General features: G+C 34.5%; 1 protein-coding gene across 1 annotated transcript; it reads left to right on the top strand.

Annotated features, from left to right (window-relative positions):
• Positions 1-3,003: 3,003 nt before the first annotated feature.
• On the top strand, positions 3,004-7,585 carry LOC108998147. Its single transcript, XM_018974619.1, has 3 exons — positions 3,004-3,507; positions 4,250-4,380; positions 6,012-7,585. The coding sequence occupies exons 1-3, from the start codon at positions 3,301-3,303 to the stop codon at positions 6,805-6,807; spliced, it is 1,134 nt and encodes a 377-aa protein (XP_018830164.1). The 5' UTR covers positions 3,004-3,300; the 3' UTR covers positions 6,808-7,585.
• The last annotated feature ends 10,715 nt before the right edge of the window (positions 7,586-18,300 follow it).

Below are 18,300 nucleotides of genomic sequence, written 5' to 3'. Positions count from 1 at the left end.
ACAATTACTTGTCCAATACTTGCTTGGCTAAACTCAAACTGAGCTCGACTTGTGAAAAAAAAAAAAAACTCAATCGTGAAACCCGAAACCTAGTCAATTAGTAAATGATATATACTCAATTAAACTCGACTCAACTAATTCATACTCATTAAAACTTGATTGTTTATGTCCAGCTCGGCTCCTTAGCAAGACTTGACTAGAGCTCATCGATAAATCATTGAATATATATATCTATTGTATTTATTCCTATATATTAATATTCTTATATGTATTAAACTTAGTAATATAAGTATGGTAACCTTTATAATTAAATATGTAGCATGTAGCCCAATTACTTATGCATAGTCATTTATGCATATATAATGAATATAATCCATAATTGTACGTTAGTTAATTAACTAATTAAGTGATCATTAAAAACTACTTAAGTGATTAAATTATAGTAATTATTTGATAATATGTATAATAGTAGTAGGTAGGATTTAGTAGTTTCATATACTACTACAATGTTGAATGTAGGAACCATATAAGAAATGTATTCACAAAATTTTTATAATCATATAACTCAATATAAGGTTTATATTGATTCTACAAAATATATATATATATATATATATTTATATATATAAATTGAAAAGAGTACAAGCAAAACTTGACTTGATTCGAGCTTATTAAAAAGTGTAGGTAAAGATCGATAAATAACTCGACTCAGGTAAGCTTGTGTTTGATCAGCTCAAACTCGAGTTATTTGACCCCAACTCAACTTGATGACCCAAAAGATCATCGATTACAAGCCTACCATTGCCAAAACCTCCACTTCACTATAATAATAATAATAATAATAACAAATCTAAAACCTATTTAATTGATAATAAAAAAATATGTTTGCCATGTTAATTATAAAAAGAATATTGACTTGGCAACCTATTACGTCAATGATGCTATATAAATATTACACTTAAGATATTATATTTACGAGCAAAAAAAATTATTTGCAAATTGGATCCTTTTTAATTCACTATTTTCAGTTAGATAGTACAATAAATGCGGTAACAATGGTATAGAAAATGATGAAATATTAGTGTAGATGCAACATTCTCTGAAACTCTTACAAGACTAAAAATGAGAAATGCTGGGCATCAGCCGGAAGTCGCAGCACACCCTTAAAAAAATTTTTTTTTTCAACTCAACGCGGTGTGTTGAGGATGTAGGCTGATATTTTTCATTTCTCGACTAAAAATAATAGAGTCCCGATTCGGAGTAGTCCGGCAGGTATTTTCACTTTAACAGCCCCCACACAGAACGTGCCACATCAGCAATTTTGAGTGCACTTCAACAGCGTCGTCCGTCACTATCATCCTCATCATCGTCCTCAGCTACTTCCATGGTCGATGAGCGTCATCCTTATCTGACCGCAAACCCCAACAATCTGCCACTGTGATTATTATTCTATAAATCCACGAAAGCCCCCTTACCCAAACAAAGCCCAACGTCTCTTTGATCTACAAAGCCACCCACCTATCTCGATCCTTCTCTCTACTGATGGCGTCTGGATCTTCGCAGAATTTTTGGTGTTGGTGTTGTGTACATGGTTCAAGAGAGTTTTTTTTTTTGCCTATGTAATATTTTGCTATTTGTTCTCTCTTGGTTGAAGTGTAAATATCAGGTTTTCATATGCTATTTATGGTTGTGGAGTCAAAGCCCTAGTTCCAATATACAGAAAGATATTTAATTTCCAAACCCTAGAGATTTCCCATTGCCGACCTTCGTAACAATTGGGGTGTTTTCATCTTGAACAAACTCAAGAAGCAAATAGCATTCTTATTCTTGTAGATTTTTTGGTCTCAAATTTTAGGAGTATGGGGATGGTAATACCTCACGTAGTAGATTTTTTTATTTTAATCTTTTCTTTTAGCTGATCTTTGTAATAATTTGGGTTGTTTTCATGTTGAACAAATTCGAGAAGCAAATGGACCCTGGGTTCCGTGGGAAAGAATGGGGAGAGGAGAGAATGCGTGGGTGATTCTATGCAGTGGGGGCACATGATAATAGGACTGAGTTGGCTAAGTAGAAGTCATCCATTGGAGGGCTATTGGTTAGGGAAAAACAGATAGACCAGTTATAAGATTAACTCAAAACAATAAAAATTAGGATAAGAGCACTACTCTTGTTAATTTGTAAATATGTTAATTTGTTAAAACATCCACTTCTAATATCACTCATATTGGAATCGCTAAACTTAAACTCAAGTTTTAAAAAATATAACATGAATTTGTCTTTACTTATTTCATTCATATACAATCTTCACGTTAGATTATCTATATATTTTTTATATAATAATAAAATAATATTAATTTATTTTTTAAAAACTTAAAAATTATTTAATTTTATTATATTTTACCATTCTACCGATTATATTTTAATTAATAATAATATTATAGTCCTAAAAAAACTACTCCAACCAAATCGTCGTAGGAAGTAAGGAATTTATTCATTTTGACTACGATAACTATCAAATTTGACCCACAACACTAATTTATTGTGGTAAAAAGTCATCCCATTTTAAATTTGCACATTCTAATGCAACACATTTTGAGATTCTATTAGACAAATACTTCATTGGATTTGTATTTACATAATTCAATGAGAGTGCTCTAATAAGATTATAATTAATAAAAGTTTATTTTTATTATTATTACTTTTGTAACAAAAGTATCACTCTAAATTATTTTCTATTTGAGTTTTAAGTTTTATATAATCATTTTTAATTAAGACGATAAAAGAATTATAAATATACAAAATCGAAATTATTTATAAATAAATAAAAGGAGATATGATATTTGTCATTTTAGCATGTGCAGTATATTTCTTTTAAAATAAGTATTCAGGTTAAAAAATTATTTTTTAATAATAAAGCAGGACGTGAACATATTGTAGCATTACTCAAATTTATTCCATAATCCGTATAAATACTAAACATTTTAGATTATTTATCCACAGCAAACCAAAGCCATTGAGCCAACACCAGGACAGAACTACTGTAATTATGGGATAAAATACTGAATCTTAGTACCCTTAATTGAACAAGAGATGGATAGAGAGCGGGCAAGCACCGATTTTCCTTGGGTTCATTCAATTTTTCCTGGATAATTTTGGGAAGCAACTTCAGGTCGATCAAGAATAAGACGCGCCAATCTTGTGGTTTTCATTTTTCACAGATCTTGGGTTGTTCTTTTTCCAATTCTGCAAGGGAATTCGACCCGTTAGCATATTGTTGTGTTGATGATCGATGTATAATAGATGGAAAGGGAGAGGCGTAATGGCAATCATAATTATTACAATTGTATGGTGCACGGTAATGGAGGCAATAGAGATAGAGATATAGAGTCTCCGCCGTTCTCTTCGCTTCCTTCTGCTCTTTCTTCCGGCCGTGCTGTTGGTTACATCGAACACACCGTTTCAAAGCTGGACACTCTCGCCGGGATTGCCATCAAGTACGGCGTCGAGGTATGCCTGTTCGATTGTTCGACTAAAATTTCTCTACTTGATTCTTTTAGTTTTTTTTGGGTGTACTAGCTGTAATAACAAAGATTATTTTAATTCCGCTAATGTTGATTCGAAATCGTGTAATTCATTATGATCCAATGGAATTCCAAGTCCCAGGATTAGTTCATCGCTGATTCGCCTTCTACGTTTTCTTGATGTTGACTTGTTCCTTTGTAAGTAACACGGACCAATATGGTTAAGAATAAGAATTTTATATAAGCCGATTTTATGCTTTAGGTGTTTGTGTAGCTTCATGTCTTATGCATGGAAACACTTGAGCATTGCATCATTATGTATTCTGAATTGCATCTGTTCACTGAGCTGGAAAATGGGGTAAATTAGTTCAACATTATGCTAGCACTAGTTGCCGTTTTGAACTGTACCCTAATTTCAAATTTTAATTTCGAAGCTGGAAATTATAGGCATAGAGATGAACTCCTCCACTATTGGAATAAACGAATTCTTTCACTCGGAGCCTATTTGCTTTACATATTGATTTTCAAATTACCTCTCATACCCTTGGGGTGGTGAACCAGAGAGGAAGATATTTTCTTTAAATCTTCGGGATTGATCTTAGAGCTTTTTGGCGTTTATTATATTGTGAATGTTCTGTTTACTCCTGTTTTCATTTTGCTACTGAAAAGTTTGTTTGAATTTACCTCAACCTTGTGCTGATTTTTCTTTTTTCTTTCTGATATTGTAGGTTGCTGACATAAAAAAGCTGAATGGATTGGTTACAGATTTTCAAATGTTTGCTCTCAAGTCTCTCCAGATTCCATTACCTGGAAGGCATCCTCCATCTCCCTGTTTATCAAATGGTTCCATCACTCCAGGGTATTTACATTTTGCTTACTCCATCTCGTTTTTTCGATAATGTTCTTGTGCATTTGGAACCTTATCTGAGCTTCTCTTCCATGATATTATACAAGTTAGTGCCATTTGGTTAGTTTATTTGTATGATGAACTTATCTCCCTAACGCACACCTCACTTTTTCTTTGTTATTTTTGCCACTTAATTGGAATTTGTTTAGTTTACTTGTGTTTGTAAGGTAAAAATACAGCCCATTTTGCAGGATGTTCTACAAAAAATATTGAATCGTAGAGCACCATTAGTTCTCTCTCTCTCTCTCTCTCTCTCTCTCTCTCTAAGTTTACAATGTAAGATGAGTAATATTCAGATAAAATGATATTATTAAGTTGATTTTATTTATAAAACTTTGTTTTAAAATACTTATAAAAAAAAACAGAATTCTTTGTTTTAACACATTGGGACTTGAGCTACAGCTGACTTTGGGTGATGCAGTGCCTGGCGTTTTGGGTGGTGATACTACAGAGCTGCAGTGGTAAGGTCAACATGATCGAGATGGCATTGTGGTGGCGGTATTTATGCAATGTCACGGAAGAGCTAGTGTTTATGATTGTGGTGGTTATTAGGTAGAGGTTTTTTCATATTGGTGTTGCTCGTTGGAAGGTGGACTGGTCAAAGATGTGTTGGCAATGATGGGGTAGCAGCACTTATCATGGTGGTGGTGGTGGTTGTTGCTGGGAATGGTTCACATTCTTGCTGAAGTTGGCTTTAAATCATTTTTTATGTTTTGTGATGGGTTGGCTCCCTAACCATCAAGCCCCACCTAATAGACCTCTATGAAATTATCAAAAAGCTAATCTAGTAAGATCCTCCATCAGATTTGGCAACACATTGGGTTGGGCTATGCCTAGGAGGGAGGATAGTAGACCTCTTTGCCATTTGGAGAAGGGTTATGTCAGCCTCCAAATTGCAGCAGTCTGGAAGATGGTCTTTATATTTCTGTCGTGGTGTATTTGGACAAAAGGAATGATAAAAACTTGAGATCATGACCGTAAGATTGAAGAGGTTAAAGTTTTTTTCTTCAGGACTTTGTTCCTTTGGACAGCCTCTATAGATTTTTAACAGGCATAGTTTTCATTGTTTTCTTGTCTTTCTTTTTTTTCTCTTTTCCTTTTCCTAGTCAGATGTTCATCTTGTATACTTGCCGTCTAATAGGGTTAGCCCTTTTGAGTTTTTTTTTTTTTTTTAATTTTAATTTTAATTTTTAAATGTTTAATCTCCTGTTAAAAAACAATAAAAATACAAAAGCTTTGGTAACACAGCGCACAACAGGTGGGCATCTTTTGCCAATTCTATGTGCTGCATACGTTATTAGGAATATCTCTCATTTGTAATGGAAATGCTTTTCCTGGTGATTATGCTTTAAATAGGATCCTTCCAGTACTATCAGCTTTGACAAATTTGGCATTTGTTTATGGTGATTACTTATGTCTTTGTCTGACATATGCGAGTTTTGGCTGTTTCCCTTTAAAATATTTACACACTTCAATTTTTCCCCACATTTTATAATCGGTTACACGTTTTCATCATTTATTGTAAAACAGAGTATTTTGAACATGCGAACCTTCAGTTGCTGACCATGCTAACTTTTTTGCAGACAGAGCAGTTCTGACCACATCCCACCCTGGCGTAGACATGGTGATTTCTTTGAATCATTTCAATCCCTTGGAGTTAAATCTCCCCAGCAGAAGGTTTCTCCAGCCATGAGCTCTTTACAGGGTTACTATGGACTCAAACCGAGAGATCAGAAAACTATGCCTGAATGTCTTGAAATGACTGCCTACAAAAAGGGAGATTCTCAATATTTAGAAGATGGGCCCCCCAGCACCTCTCTGCTTTCCAACCCATCTTTGAGCCATCACCAGAAATCTAAAAGTTTAGTTAGTGCTTTATTGGATGAGAATGGTGAGCTAGCTGCTGTCCTGCCTGTTTCAGAAGCTCAGGATGGTGACTCTGATAAATGTTATGAGAAACTGCTCAGAAGGCGTCAGAAATCTGAAGCTGATTTCACTCATCACACGCCAGAAATGTTGTTGGAGAATAACGGTAATACTGGTGGGTTTCTGGCAAAAACAGGAAAGGGCTTAGCCTTGAGACCCAAAGCAGCAAGCCGAACTATGACAAGTGATTCTGAAACAGGTGGTTTGAACCCAATACCAATTGGCCTGGGAGATTCTATAGTGTCTGATGACTTTTCTGTAGTGCAGAAGTCGTCAAGCACATCAAGTTTGCAGGACCAGGACTCCAGTAGTTCTACATCCATATGGACTACTACAAGGTGGACTCTGAAACCAGATTTGCAGGCCCTTTCAACTGCTGCCATTGCAAAACCAATTTTTGATGGTATTCCGAAGCCTACACCGGGTCGAAGAAACAAAGCCGCACTTGACTAGTTAATTTTATCCGTCATAATTTTTTGTTATTTTTATAATTGATCAATTTTTCTCAGGCCATCCATTGCTCTTGATGAGTATGGAGAGACAAGACAAAAGGTTGGTAAGGAAAATGTTATATTGGTTTCCTGTTTTCTGAAGAATTATCTTACATGTCGGTTAAGGAAAACGGACATGAAGGGCAAAGAAAGAGGGATCAAAGAAGCAACTGGTACATGCGTATGGCTTAAGTTGTGTTGTCTCACATCTCCTTTGTGCAAAATTTTTGCGAGAGATTTGTATTCGTTACGGTACCTTTTAGGGAATGTCTTATTAGATTTCAGGTCTCTTCCCAACGGAAGAAAATCTGTTAAAGCCCTTTTCTTTTGGTTATATTCACAACAGAACTGGAGACTGGTGCAGTTATCACTTATCATTTGGTGTATTGCAGTCTCAGACAATTGGCGCAAAATCTGTTACTACAGTGTCTATGGAAGGGAACAAGGCCATTGGAATGGTAAATACCTAATTTTCTACAAGACTATAACCGTTGAAGAAGTTTTTGAAATGATTTTTTTTTTTTTTTTACTATTTTTGTATTATAAGTATTGTAGAACGTTGAAAATATTTGGAAAGAGAATTTAGATGTTTTTTTTTTTTTTTCCCCTTTGTGTTTTTGAAAATATGGTTGCATCCGCTGAAAGTATGTATAGTAGTATCAGTGCGATGTGTGTTATTTGTTAACTGAAAATACTATACAAAATGTAGTATTGGTTTTTGCGTTTGCTTGTCGTGTAAACTGATGTTGGTGCCGAGTTAAAAATTTTGTTTGGGAGATGGATACAACTTTTTACTGATTAGAGATGTTTTGACGGAAAATACGAAATGAGAAAAATGATTTCTATTTTAAGAAAATAGAACATGTTCGGCCACCGAAACATGCCCAGATTTGGTCTTAGGGGTGAATTCGATTTGGTCTAGTATGTCTATAAGGGATTTTTGGGACTAGACCGAACCGAATCCTTTCGGTCTTGCATTTTTCCATCTTGGACTGGACCGAATATTCATATGGACCTGACCGTTAACTATCTGTCCTGTTGGTTGGACCCAATACCAAATGGGCCACTTCTATGCTTTTCGGCCCAATTGACATTTCTAGTTAGATTTCGGCCCAAGAGACATTTTATCCCAATTTTAGCCTAAAATTATTTACAAAAAAAAAAAGGAAAAAAAAAACTCGAAAAACATGCAATATGCCAATAACATCCAAACTCTAAATAAAAGAAAAATATAGAAAAAAAAAAAGAAAAATAAAAATTATCTATATCCATTCAAAAAAGGTTATCAATCATACAAATAAAATTAAAAACAAGAAATAGAGAAAAAGAAATTTAAAAAATCCCTGATCATCGAAACTCTTAAAAAAAGGAAAAAAAGTAAAAGCAACTGACACATAAATATGATTACAATTTACAATCCATACATCTAGCCATAACTCACCTATAGGGTTGTAATCGAGCTGAGCCGAACCCCTTTTTGAATTGCCGAGCTCGACTCGACTAAAAAAACTCGAGTTCGAGATTTTTAATTTTTTTCTATTCGAGCTCGGCTCGATAAGTCAAGTTTCTAAATCGAGCTTGAGCTCGAGCTCGATCTTAACACAAAAAAGAGCTCGAGCCGAGTCGGCTCGACTCGAGTTGTGTTTTTTTAATTTTTATTTATATAAATTAATAAAATAAAGTATTAGAGAAATAAAAAATGCATGTAAGATAACTTAATTTTTTTTTATTGTATACATTTGCAATTTAAAGAATCAATAAACGAGCTAAAGCTAGTAATTTAGAAATATACAAAAGGGCCTTCAAAGAAAACGACAAAAGAAAAACAGTTATTGACATTTAGAAAAATGAAAAAAAGAAGAAAAGAAAATATTGACGTAGGAAATCCAATTAAATTAGGGATAAGTGTGCATGTTGAGTAGAATATTTGAAATTATTGTTCTATAGTATCTCTATCAGTATCTATGGTTAAAAAAATTATTTCAAATAAACAAAATACATGTAAAGAGACTTCAAAGTCTAAACTACATCAAACTTTGAAATCTCACATAATTCTAAATACATAAACTAATAGAACTTGTCATATATTTTTACTTGCATTTTTTATCAAAATTATTTAACCATAGCAAATATGTCCAATGAGGTTTGACAAATAACACATTTTAATAGAAATCAATTTTGATAAACTCCGGTTCATACTATCATGTTTCAATCATGTTTCAAAATATTAATTATAATATGAAAGGACCTTGCATATATGCTCAAAAAATATTTATAAAGTATTTTTACTCCCCTACATACACAATCTTGAATTATGCATAATTCTATAAAAGTATTGCATTACATAGCATCCATCCATAAGCTTCAATTATGGCAATACAATTTCTACCAATTCCAACTCTTCCTACAAAATAAAAAATACAAATAATCACATACCTTTCTACTTTAAAAAATAGTTAAAGTGTTCATAAAAGTGAGAGTTTTTTTTTTTTTAATATGAAAGTGATACTTACTTTTAGTTTTTGCTTAACTCCGTGGCGTGCTCTGACCCAATCTGCTCCACATAGTAGTAATATGTCACAAGCCATCTTAGACAGGATTTTATATTTGAGGATTATTGACTTTCCACCATTTTAAAGCATCAAATTTTGCATTAGTACCTTCCTCACATATGTAAACATCATCTTCCAAATATACATCTAAATTTGACTTAATAGGCTGAAAAGTATCAACACTTCTAAAGAAAGATTGGAACATTGACCGCCCACTTGGCATGGTTTGTGCAAAAATACTGGTGGAAATGCTCGAAGAACTTACATTAATATTTTTTCTGCATACTTTGGACCATAGCTATTGAATTATGAGCTTGGATATACTCATCATAAACTCATGCAAAACTTTAAAAACAAGATCAATATTATGAGAGGCTTCAAACTCGGGATAAATTAAAGGAAAACAGAACTTTATCAACATCATTTTGTATCTTGGATCCAATACCACAACTATTACTATTAACAAATTACATTTATCCCAATATTTCTCAAATTTCTCATTCATCTTTTTTGCCATTGCTTAAATATATTCATTTCTATCAACACTCTTCGCAGTCAATACTTCTTTCATCCTCCATTCCTCAGGAAGAAACAAATTAGAAGTTGGATAGACGCTTCCAGATACAATGTTGGTTACTTCATTGAAAACTTCAAGAATATCATAAATATTTTTAACTTTCATCCAATCTTCAATACTAGGCACCCATTGAAAATTTTGATCCCCATCTTAAAATCTAGGGTACACTTCCTTGAATTCCATAGCAGTCATCAACATCAAGTAAGTACTATTCCATTGAGTGGGAACATCCAATATCAATTTTTTAGAAGGTAATTGCAATTGTTTTGTAATTTCACTAAATTGTCTCAATCTTCCCTTGGATGCTATCAAATACTTGATTCCTTCTCTAATACAATCAATAATATTTCCAATTTGGCCAAGCCCGTCTTGCACCAACAAATTTGTTACATGGGCATAACATCGCACATGAAATAATTTACCCCCAACAATTAAGAGTTTTCTCAATCAAAAATCATCTTTGAGAATTCTAACAGCAACATTATTAGTTTTGGCATTGTCGACTGTCTATGTAAATACTTTGTTTTCAATACCCCAATCAACAAAACACTTTTGTAAAGTATCAGCAATAATAAAACCACTATGCAAAGGCAGCACGCTACAAAAGTTCAAGACTCATTTTTGAAGAAGCCAATCTAGATCCACAAAGTGACAAGTCACCACCATATATGAAACCTCTTGACCAAAAGTCCACATATCAATAGTGATGTTAACTTTATCAACACCACTTAATAATGTTTTCAACTTTTTCTTCTCAATCTGATATGTGTGTATACAATCCTTTTTAGCAGTTGCACGAGATATTTTTTACCAATGAGGTGTATTTGCCTTTATAAACTTGTTGAATAGTCATAATCCACTATATTAAAAGGGTACTCATGGTAAATAATCATATGAGAAATAAGTTCACGTACCTTCTTATGATTGTACATAAAGTTTTCAATAGTAACAACATCATCATTCTCCTTAGATTCAATACTCAGAATCTTTTGCTTCTTGTTAGATACAACACGTGCAAGACACGTATCTCTATGCCTACGCATAGTACTAGTAGAACTTGACCTCAATATGATGAGTAATGCCTTACACCACTTGCACTGTGACTTCTTCTCACCACCAGGTAACGCTATTTTTGAGAATTATTTCCAAACAACTGAAGTATTTTTCCTTGTCTTCTTTTCATATGCATGGTCAAAGAGATCCTTGGAAGTCATACTAGTTGCACCCGCTGTAGAGGTAGTATCCTCAAATACTTTTGGGGTCACCATCTCCGTGGGTAGAGAGTGTAGGGCTTTCAAGCAAATTAATATCAACTAACTCATTTTCATTTTTTATATATTGACTTGGATCCTCCATAGCAATAGAATTTGTTCTAAAACATAATAGTGCAAAGATAATATTTGTAAGTATAAAAACTCATATGTTTTTAATTAAGAAGGCATAAAAGTCCAAAAAATGAACACATTATAAAAATAATAACGAATATTGTATAACATTTAATCTTTTTTTTTTTCCTTCAAAAGATTTAAGTGCATGGTTGTTCATATACTACCCGCATGTGTGTAAAGTATTTTAAAAAGTTATTATCTTTCATACAATTTACAAAACCTAAATAAATATTTTATTGGATCTAATGAGAGATTAGATTTCATAATAAGTATTACTAAAAATAAAAAAAGAAAATTGTATACAAAATTATTTATACAAAAAAGAAGTAAACATAACAATAACAAAACTAATTATATACGTGTCGTGAATTATATTAGCATTGCAAAAGGCAAACCAATCATCAAACCAACTCCTCAACAAATATATGTATTAAAGTTGCTTTGAAAATCTAAAAAATTACAAACAATAACACAAATTCATAAAATATATAAATACGTACCTATGGTGGTGAGATAAAAGGGAATCTTTGTCTTGTTGTCCAAACTCTGTGGAGCCAAGAGAATGAGACTCAAAGGCTGAAATGGAACCCAAGAGATAAATTGCAAACTGAAAAAGTTATTTTTTTTTTTATGTGTAGAATAGGGAAAAAGATTACTTTTACCAAAAGTAAGAAGATCTAAGCCTTTAGCACTCTAAAATGGAAAACTTGTGATGAAACCCTTGTTAGTGACTGTGAGTAGTGCGTAGAGCGATAGAGGAAAGATGAGAAAACTTTACTGTCATTTGAAGGGTCTCTGGGTCTGACTTGTTAAAGTAATTCAATAAAATAAAGATTAAAAGAGAGTAGAGAAGTTTAAAAGAAAATTTAAAAGTTATACTTGATCCTCGCAAAAGCAATCAATATACGTAATCTTAACATAAATAAAAAATAAAAACAAAAACAAATTTATCTCTTTACCCGCGCGACTTCAAAACTGCATATACCAAAAAGCACTAAAAGAAATCATATTCATAAAAGACAATATTATACCATGTTAGAAAGACAAAACTTCCAAGGCAACATTTCAGTTGCATTTTATAACGATTAAGCATAAAGAAAAGTTTGTCCAAAAACAAAAAAGCATAAAGGAAAGTATATATAATAAATAAGATAATTTTAAATATATTATGAGTTAATAATTTAAGAAAAACACTTATATAACTAAACTTATTAAATATATCCTAGATGGAATTAATAACATTTAACTATGGGCTATAGACTTTGTCATAAACATTTTATTCAAGATACAATTATAACATATAACTAATTTTAAATTTATGTAAACATATAATTTATAGTTATTATGAATAAATGTTAACTAGTTACATATATCTATATATATATATGTATATATTAGCATCATGGTATGTGTCTCATATTACATACGTTACATAATAATATATAGTAACATGTCCTATATGAAATTATTAAGTCATACCTGTTAAAAGGTGGCTTGAATTCAGTTGAAATAGTGCTTTGTTGTATGTTCGCTCGAGTGGAGGTTAATTTAGCTTGAGCAAAATGCAAGTCCGAGAGTTTGCTCGACATTGCTCGACATTCAGCTTGAGTGATATGCAAGTCAGAGAGTTCGCTCGACATCGCTCGACACTCAGCTCGAGCGAAGTTCAAGTTCGAGAGTTCGCTTGATGCCGCTCTTCTGTTCGCTTGAGCGAAATATCAAAACCCTACGCTCGCTCGACACTCGCTCGAGAGTTCGCTCGAGCCAATGTTCACAGAAGTGAATTTTCACTGTTTCTATAAATATCAAACGACGCCCCCCTTTTGTTTTACAACTTTAGAAATCATAATTTCTTTGTTTTAGTGATTTTTAGAGAGAAGTTTGAGAGCAAGAAAGATAACTTCTTTGTGAAAGAAGTTTTGTATTATTCTTCTGTACTCCATCTTTGTTGATAGTGAAATCTCTGATACCGACCCCACCAGTAGACGTAGGCTCACTTTTGAGCTGAACTACTTAAATATTGGTGTTGTTTTTGTGTGATTGTCAGTATTTTCTTTTGCTTATTTCCGCTACTATACTTCGAGTTAGTTTTTGATATACAGTTATTCCCAACAAATTGGTATCAGAGCTTGGCTCAGTGTGATTTGGTGGGATGGCTATGGCTAAGTTTGAAGTTGAGAAATTTGACGGTCAGAACAATTTCAGTTTATGGCGCATCAAGATGAAGGCTTTACTGTGACAACAGAGCTTGTCAAAAGTATTAGAAGAGAAGGTGTCTGATGATTCTCCGGCTCCTTCAAAAGAAGAAGAAGAAAATGTACATAGTACTATTCTTTTGTCATTATCTGATGGAGTTTTAAGGGAGGTTGCTGACCATGAGACTGCAACTGGTCTTTGGTCTGCACTTGAGAATTTGTATATGAAGAGATCTCTCACCAACCGTTTGTATTTGAAACAATGGTTATACACTCTCAAAATAAAAGAAGGTACTCTTATTTCTGAACACTTAGATGAATTTAATAAAATCATTATGGATCTGAGGAATATTGACATTAAGCTTGAAGAAGAGGATCAAGCATTAATTGTTTTGTGTTCATTACCGATGTCTTTTGAGAATTTTGTGAATTTCATGTTGTTTGGTAGAAATACAATTTCCTTGGTATATGTGAAATCTGCTTTGAATCCTAAGGAATTGAGGAATAAATTGAGTGTGAAGGGCACTAATGAACAAGCTAGTGGTTTGTTTGTTAAGGGTTCCTCAAGCAGGGGTAGATCAAGTGACAGGGGTTCAGAGAAGTACAAGGGTAAATCCAGGGGCAGTTCACAGTCAAAGTTTAATAAGAAAAATGTTAAATGTCATTACTGCCATAAGTTTGGTCATTACAAAAATGAGTCTCCAAAACTAAAAAACAAAGAGGATGGCACTAGTTCCTCTAATGCCGTTAGTGTTGCTGATGAAAAGTCTAACGACTCAGATATTGTTTTAGCAATTAGCGACTCCAGTAGTCGCTTCAGTGACAAGTGGGTCATGGACTCAGCTTGCACTTTTCATATGTGTCCCAAGAGGGACTGGTTCACTAATTATGAATCAGTCAACGGTGGTTCCGTTTTGTTAGGGAATTATATGACTTGTAAAATTGCTGGGATTGGTTCAGTTAGGATAAAGATGTTTGATAGAATTGTCAGGACATTGTCTAATGTTCGACATATTCCAGAGTTGAAGAAGAATCTTATTTCTTTGGGTATTCTTGATTCTTTGGATTTCAAGTACACTGGTGAAGGTGGAGCTATCAGAGTTAGTAAGGGCTCCATGGTTGTGATGAAAGGAGATAAGACAAATGGTCTTTATTTCCTTCAGGGTATTACAGTGACAGGTGCAGCTGTAGTGTTTGTTTCAGATGATCCAGACTCAGATATCACCCTTTTGTGGCACATGCGTTTGGGTCATATGAGTGAGAAGGGGATGTCCATTCTGAGTAAGCAAGGTTTGTTATGTGACCAAAAGATAGGAAAACTTGATTTTTGTGAACATTGTGTATTTGGAAAACAGTGCAGGGTTCCGTTTTCTACAGGGATTCACAGAACCAAAAGTTTTGTGGACTATATTCATTCTGATCTTTGGGGTCCATCTTCCGTTCCATCAAAAGGTGGAGCTCAGTATTTACTTACATTCATTGATGATTTTTCACGGAAAGTTTGGGTTTATTTTCTGATGCAGAAAAGCGATGTATTTGTTAACTTCAAACAGTGTAAGGCTTTGATTGAAAATCAGACAGGCAAGAAAATTAAGCGACTTCGAATTGACAATGGTATGGAATTTTACGGAGGTGAGTTTGATGAATTCTGCAAAAATGAAGGCATTGCCAGGCACTGTATAGTTAAACATACTCCACATCAAAATGGGGTAGCTGAACGGATGAACAGGACTCTCTTGGAGAGTCCGCAGTATGCTTTCTAATGCAGGCTTGTCTAAGGATTTTTGGGCTGAAGCAATCAACACAGCCTGCTTCTTGGTCAATCGTTCTCCAGCCATAGCTATTGGTTTGAAGACTCCAAATGAGATATGGTCTGATACTCCTGCTGATTATTCAAATTTGAAAATTTTTTGTTGTCCTGCATATTTTCATGTTAATGATGGAAAACTTGAGCTAAGGGCAAAGAAAGGCATATTCATTGGGTATGCCAGTGGGGTGAAGGGATTTAGGTTGTGGTGTATTGATCCTAAATCACCTAGGTTTGTAATCAGTAGGGATGTTGTATTTGATGAAAAATCTATGCTTAATCCGAGAAAGGAGATTACTGTGTCTACAGGTAAAGAACAGGATATTGGTAAGAAGATGGAGTTTCAGGTGGAAGCGCCACAAGGGCTACCCAGTGGTGCCCAAGATCATGCTATTGCAGATGAGCATGACTCTGATTCGAATAGCGGCGCACAGGGTGAGCAAGACTACAATATAGCTACTGGTAGACAGAGGAGGCAGATTAGACCACCTCAGAGATATGCTCATGCAGATATGGTGATGTATGCTCTTACTACGGCAGAGAATATTGTTGGTCAGGAGCCTTCCAGTTATTCAGAAGCTGTCAAGAGCGAAGAATCTGCACAGTGGTGCGCAGCTATAATTGAAGAGATTGAGTCTCTTCACAAAAACCAAACATGGGATTTGGTTATGTTGCCAAAGAAGATGAAGACTATTGGCTGCAAATGGGTCTTCAAAAGAAAAGAGGGAATACAGGGTGACACAAATGCAAGATACAAGGCACGCTTAGTTGCTAAGGGCTTCAGTCAGAGAAAAGGCATCGACTTTAATGAAGTTTTCTTTCTAGTTGTGAAACACAGTTCGATCAGAGTGCTACTTGCTATAGTAGCATTGTATGACCTGGAGCTACAACAACTTGATGTTAAAATAGTGTTTCTACATGGTGAGCTTGACAAGACCATTTATATGCATCAGCCAGAGGGGTTCATTGTTGAAAGCAAAGAAGATCATGTGTACAGATTGAAGAAATCATTATATGGTTTAAAGCAGTCTCCAAGGCAATGGTATAAACGTTTTGATTCCTTTATGATTAATCATGGTTATTTGAGAAGTAACTATGATAGTTGTGTTTATCATAAGGAGTTATCTGATAAGTCTTTCATTTATTTGTTACTATATGTTGATGATATGCTTATTGCTGCTAAAGGCATATCTGACATTGGTTTGTTAAAAATCCAACTCAGAAATGAGTTTGAGATGAAAGACTTAGGTGCTGCAAAGAAGATTTTGGGAATGGGGATCCACAGAGATAGGAAAGCTGGAAAGTTGTACTTATCCCGGGGAAAGTACATTGAGAATGTTCTTTAGAGATTTGGAATGTTTGATTCCAAACCAATAAGTACACCACTTGCTACACACTTTAAACTTTCAGCTTCCCTATCTCCTCAGACAGACGAGGAGGAACGGTTCATGGCTAGTGTTCCTTATTCCAGTGCAGTTGGCAGTATAATGTATGCAATGGTTTGCACTCGTCCAGACATTTCACAGGCAGTGAGTGTAGTTAGCAGGTATATGGCTAATCCAGGTAAAACTCATTGGCAGGCTGTGAAATGGATACTCAGGTATTTGATAGGAACTTTGAACTTTGGCTTAATATTTGATAGAGATGTTGATCTCAGTTCCAAAGTTACTGGTTTTGTTGATTCTTATTATGCTGGGGACTTAGATAAAAGAATATCATTGACAGGTTATGTTTTCACTTTGTGTGGGTCTGCTATCAGTTGGAAAGCAACACTGCAATCCACTGTTGCTTTATCAACTATAGAGGCAGAGTACATGGCAGCAACAGAGGTTGTTAAGGAGGCCATTTGATTGAAAGGCTTGATCAATGACTTGGGATTACAGCAAGATGAGATTTTAGTATTCTGTGACACTCAGAGTGCAATACATTTGACCAAAAATCAAATGTATCATGAGAGAACGAAGCACATTGATGTCAGGTATCATTTTCTCAGAGAGATTGTTACAGAGGGTGTTATAGAGATTCTGAAGATTGTTACTACTGAGAATCCAGCAGATATGATGACAAAGCCAGTTGTAGTATACAAGTTCAAACTCTGTTCGGACTTGATTGGTGTTCGCATTTTGTGATTCCCTTAAGGGATTTGGTGGTGGGGGTCGGTTTTGTGGTCAGAGGTTTTTGTGTTAGAATTGGTAGAGTTCAAGCCAAGGTGGAGATTTGTTAAGAGGTGGCTTGAATTCAGTTGAAATAGTGCTCTGTTGTATGTTCGCTCGTGCGGAGGTTAATTCAGCTTGAGCGAAATGCAAGTCCGAGAGTTCGCTCGACATCGCTCGACATTCAGCTAGAGCGATATGCAAGTCAGAGAGTTCACTCGACATCGCTCGACACTCAGCTCAAGCAAAGTTCAAGTCTGAGAGTTCGTTTGATGCCGCTCTTCTGTTCGCTTGAGCGAAATATCAAAACCCTACACTTGCTCGACACCCGCTCGAGAGTTCGCTCGAGCCAATGTTCACAGAAGTGAATTTTCACTGTTTCTATAAATATCAAATGGCACCCCCCTTTTGTTTTACAACTTCAGAAATCATAATTTCTTTGTTTTAGTGATTTCTAGAGAGAAGTTTGAGAGTAAGAAATATAACTTCTTTGTGAAATAAGTTTTGTATTATTCTTCTGTACTCCATCTTTGTTGATAGTGAAATCTCTGATACCGACCCCACCAGTGGATGTAGGCTCACTTTTGAGCTAAACTACTTAAATCCTGGTGTTGTTTCTATGTGATTGTCAGTATTTTCTATTGCTTATTTCCGCTACTATACTTCGAGTTAGTCTTCGATATACAGTTATTCCCAACAATACCGATTAACTATTGTACAAATTATAATTTAATGACTTAAGAAGTCTTAAGTGCTACACTAAATAATACACACACACACACA

The sequence above is a fragment of the Juglans regia genome, chromosome 16 (genome assembly GCF_001411555.2).
Source record: "Juglans regia cultivar Chandler chromosome 16, Walnut 2.0, whole genome shotgun sequence".
NCBI lineage: Eukaryota > Viridiplantae > Streptophyta > Magnoliopsida > Fagales > Juglandaceae > Juglans > Juglans regia.
This window is presented reverse-complemented; position numbering and strand designations above follow the sequence as displayed.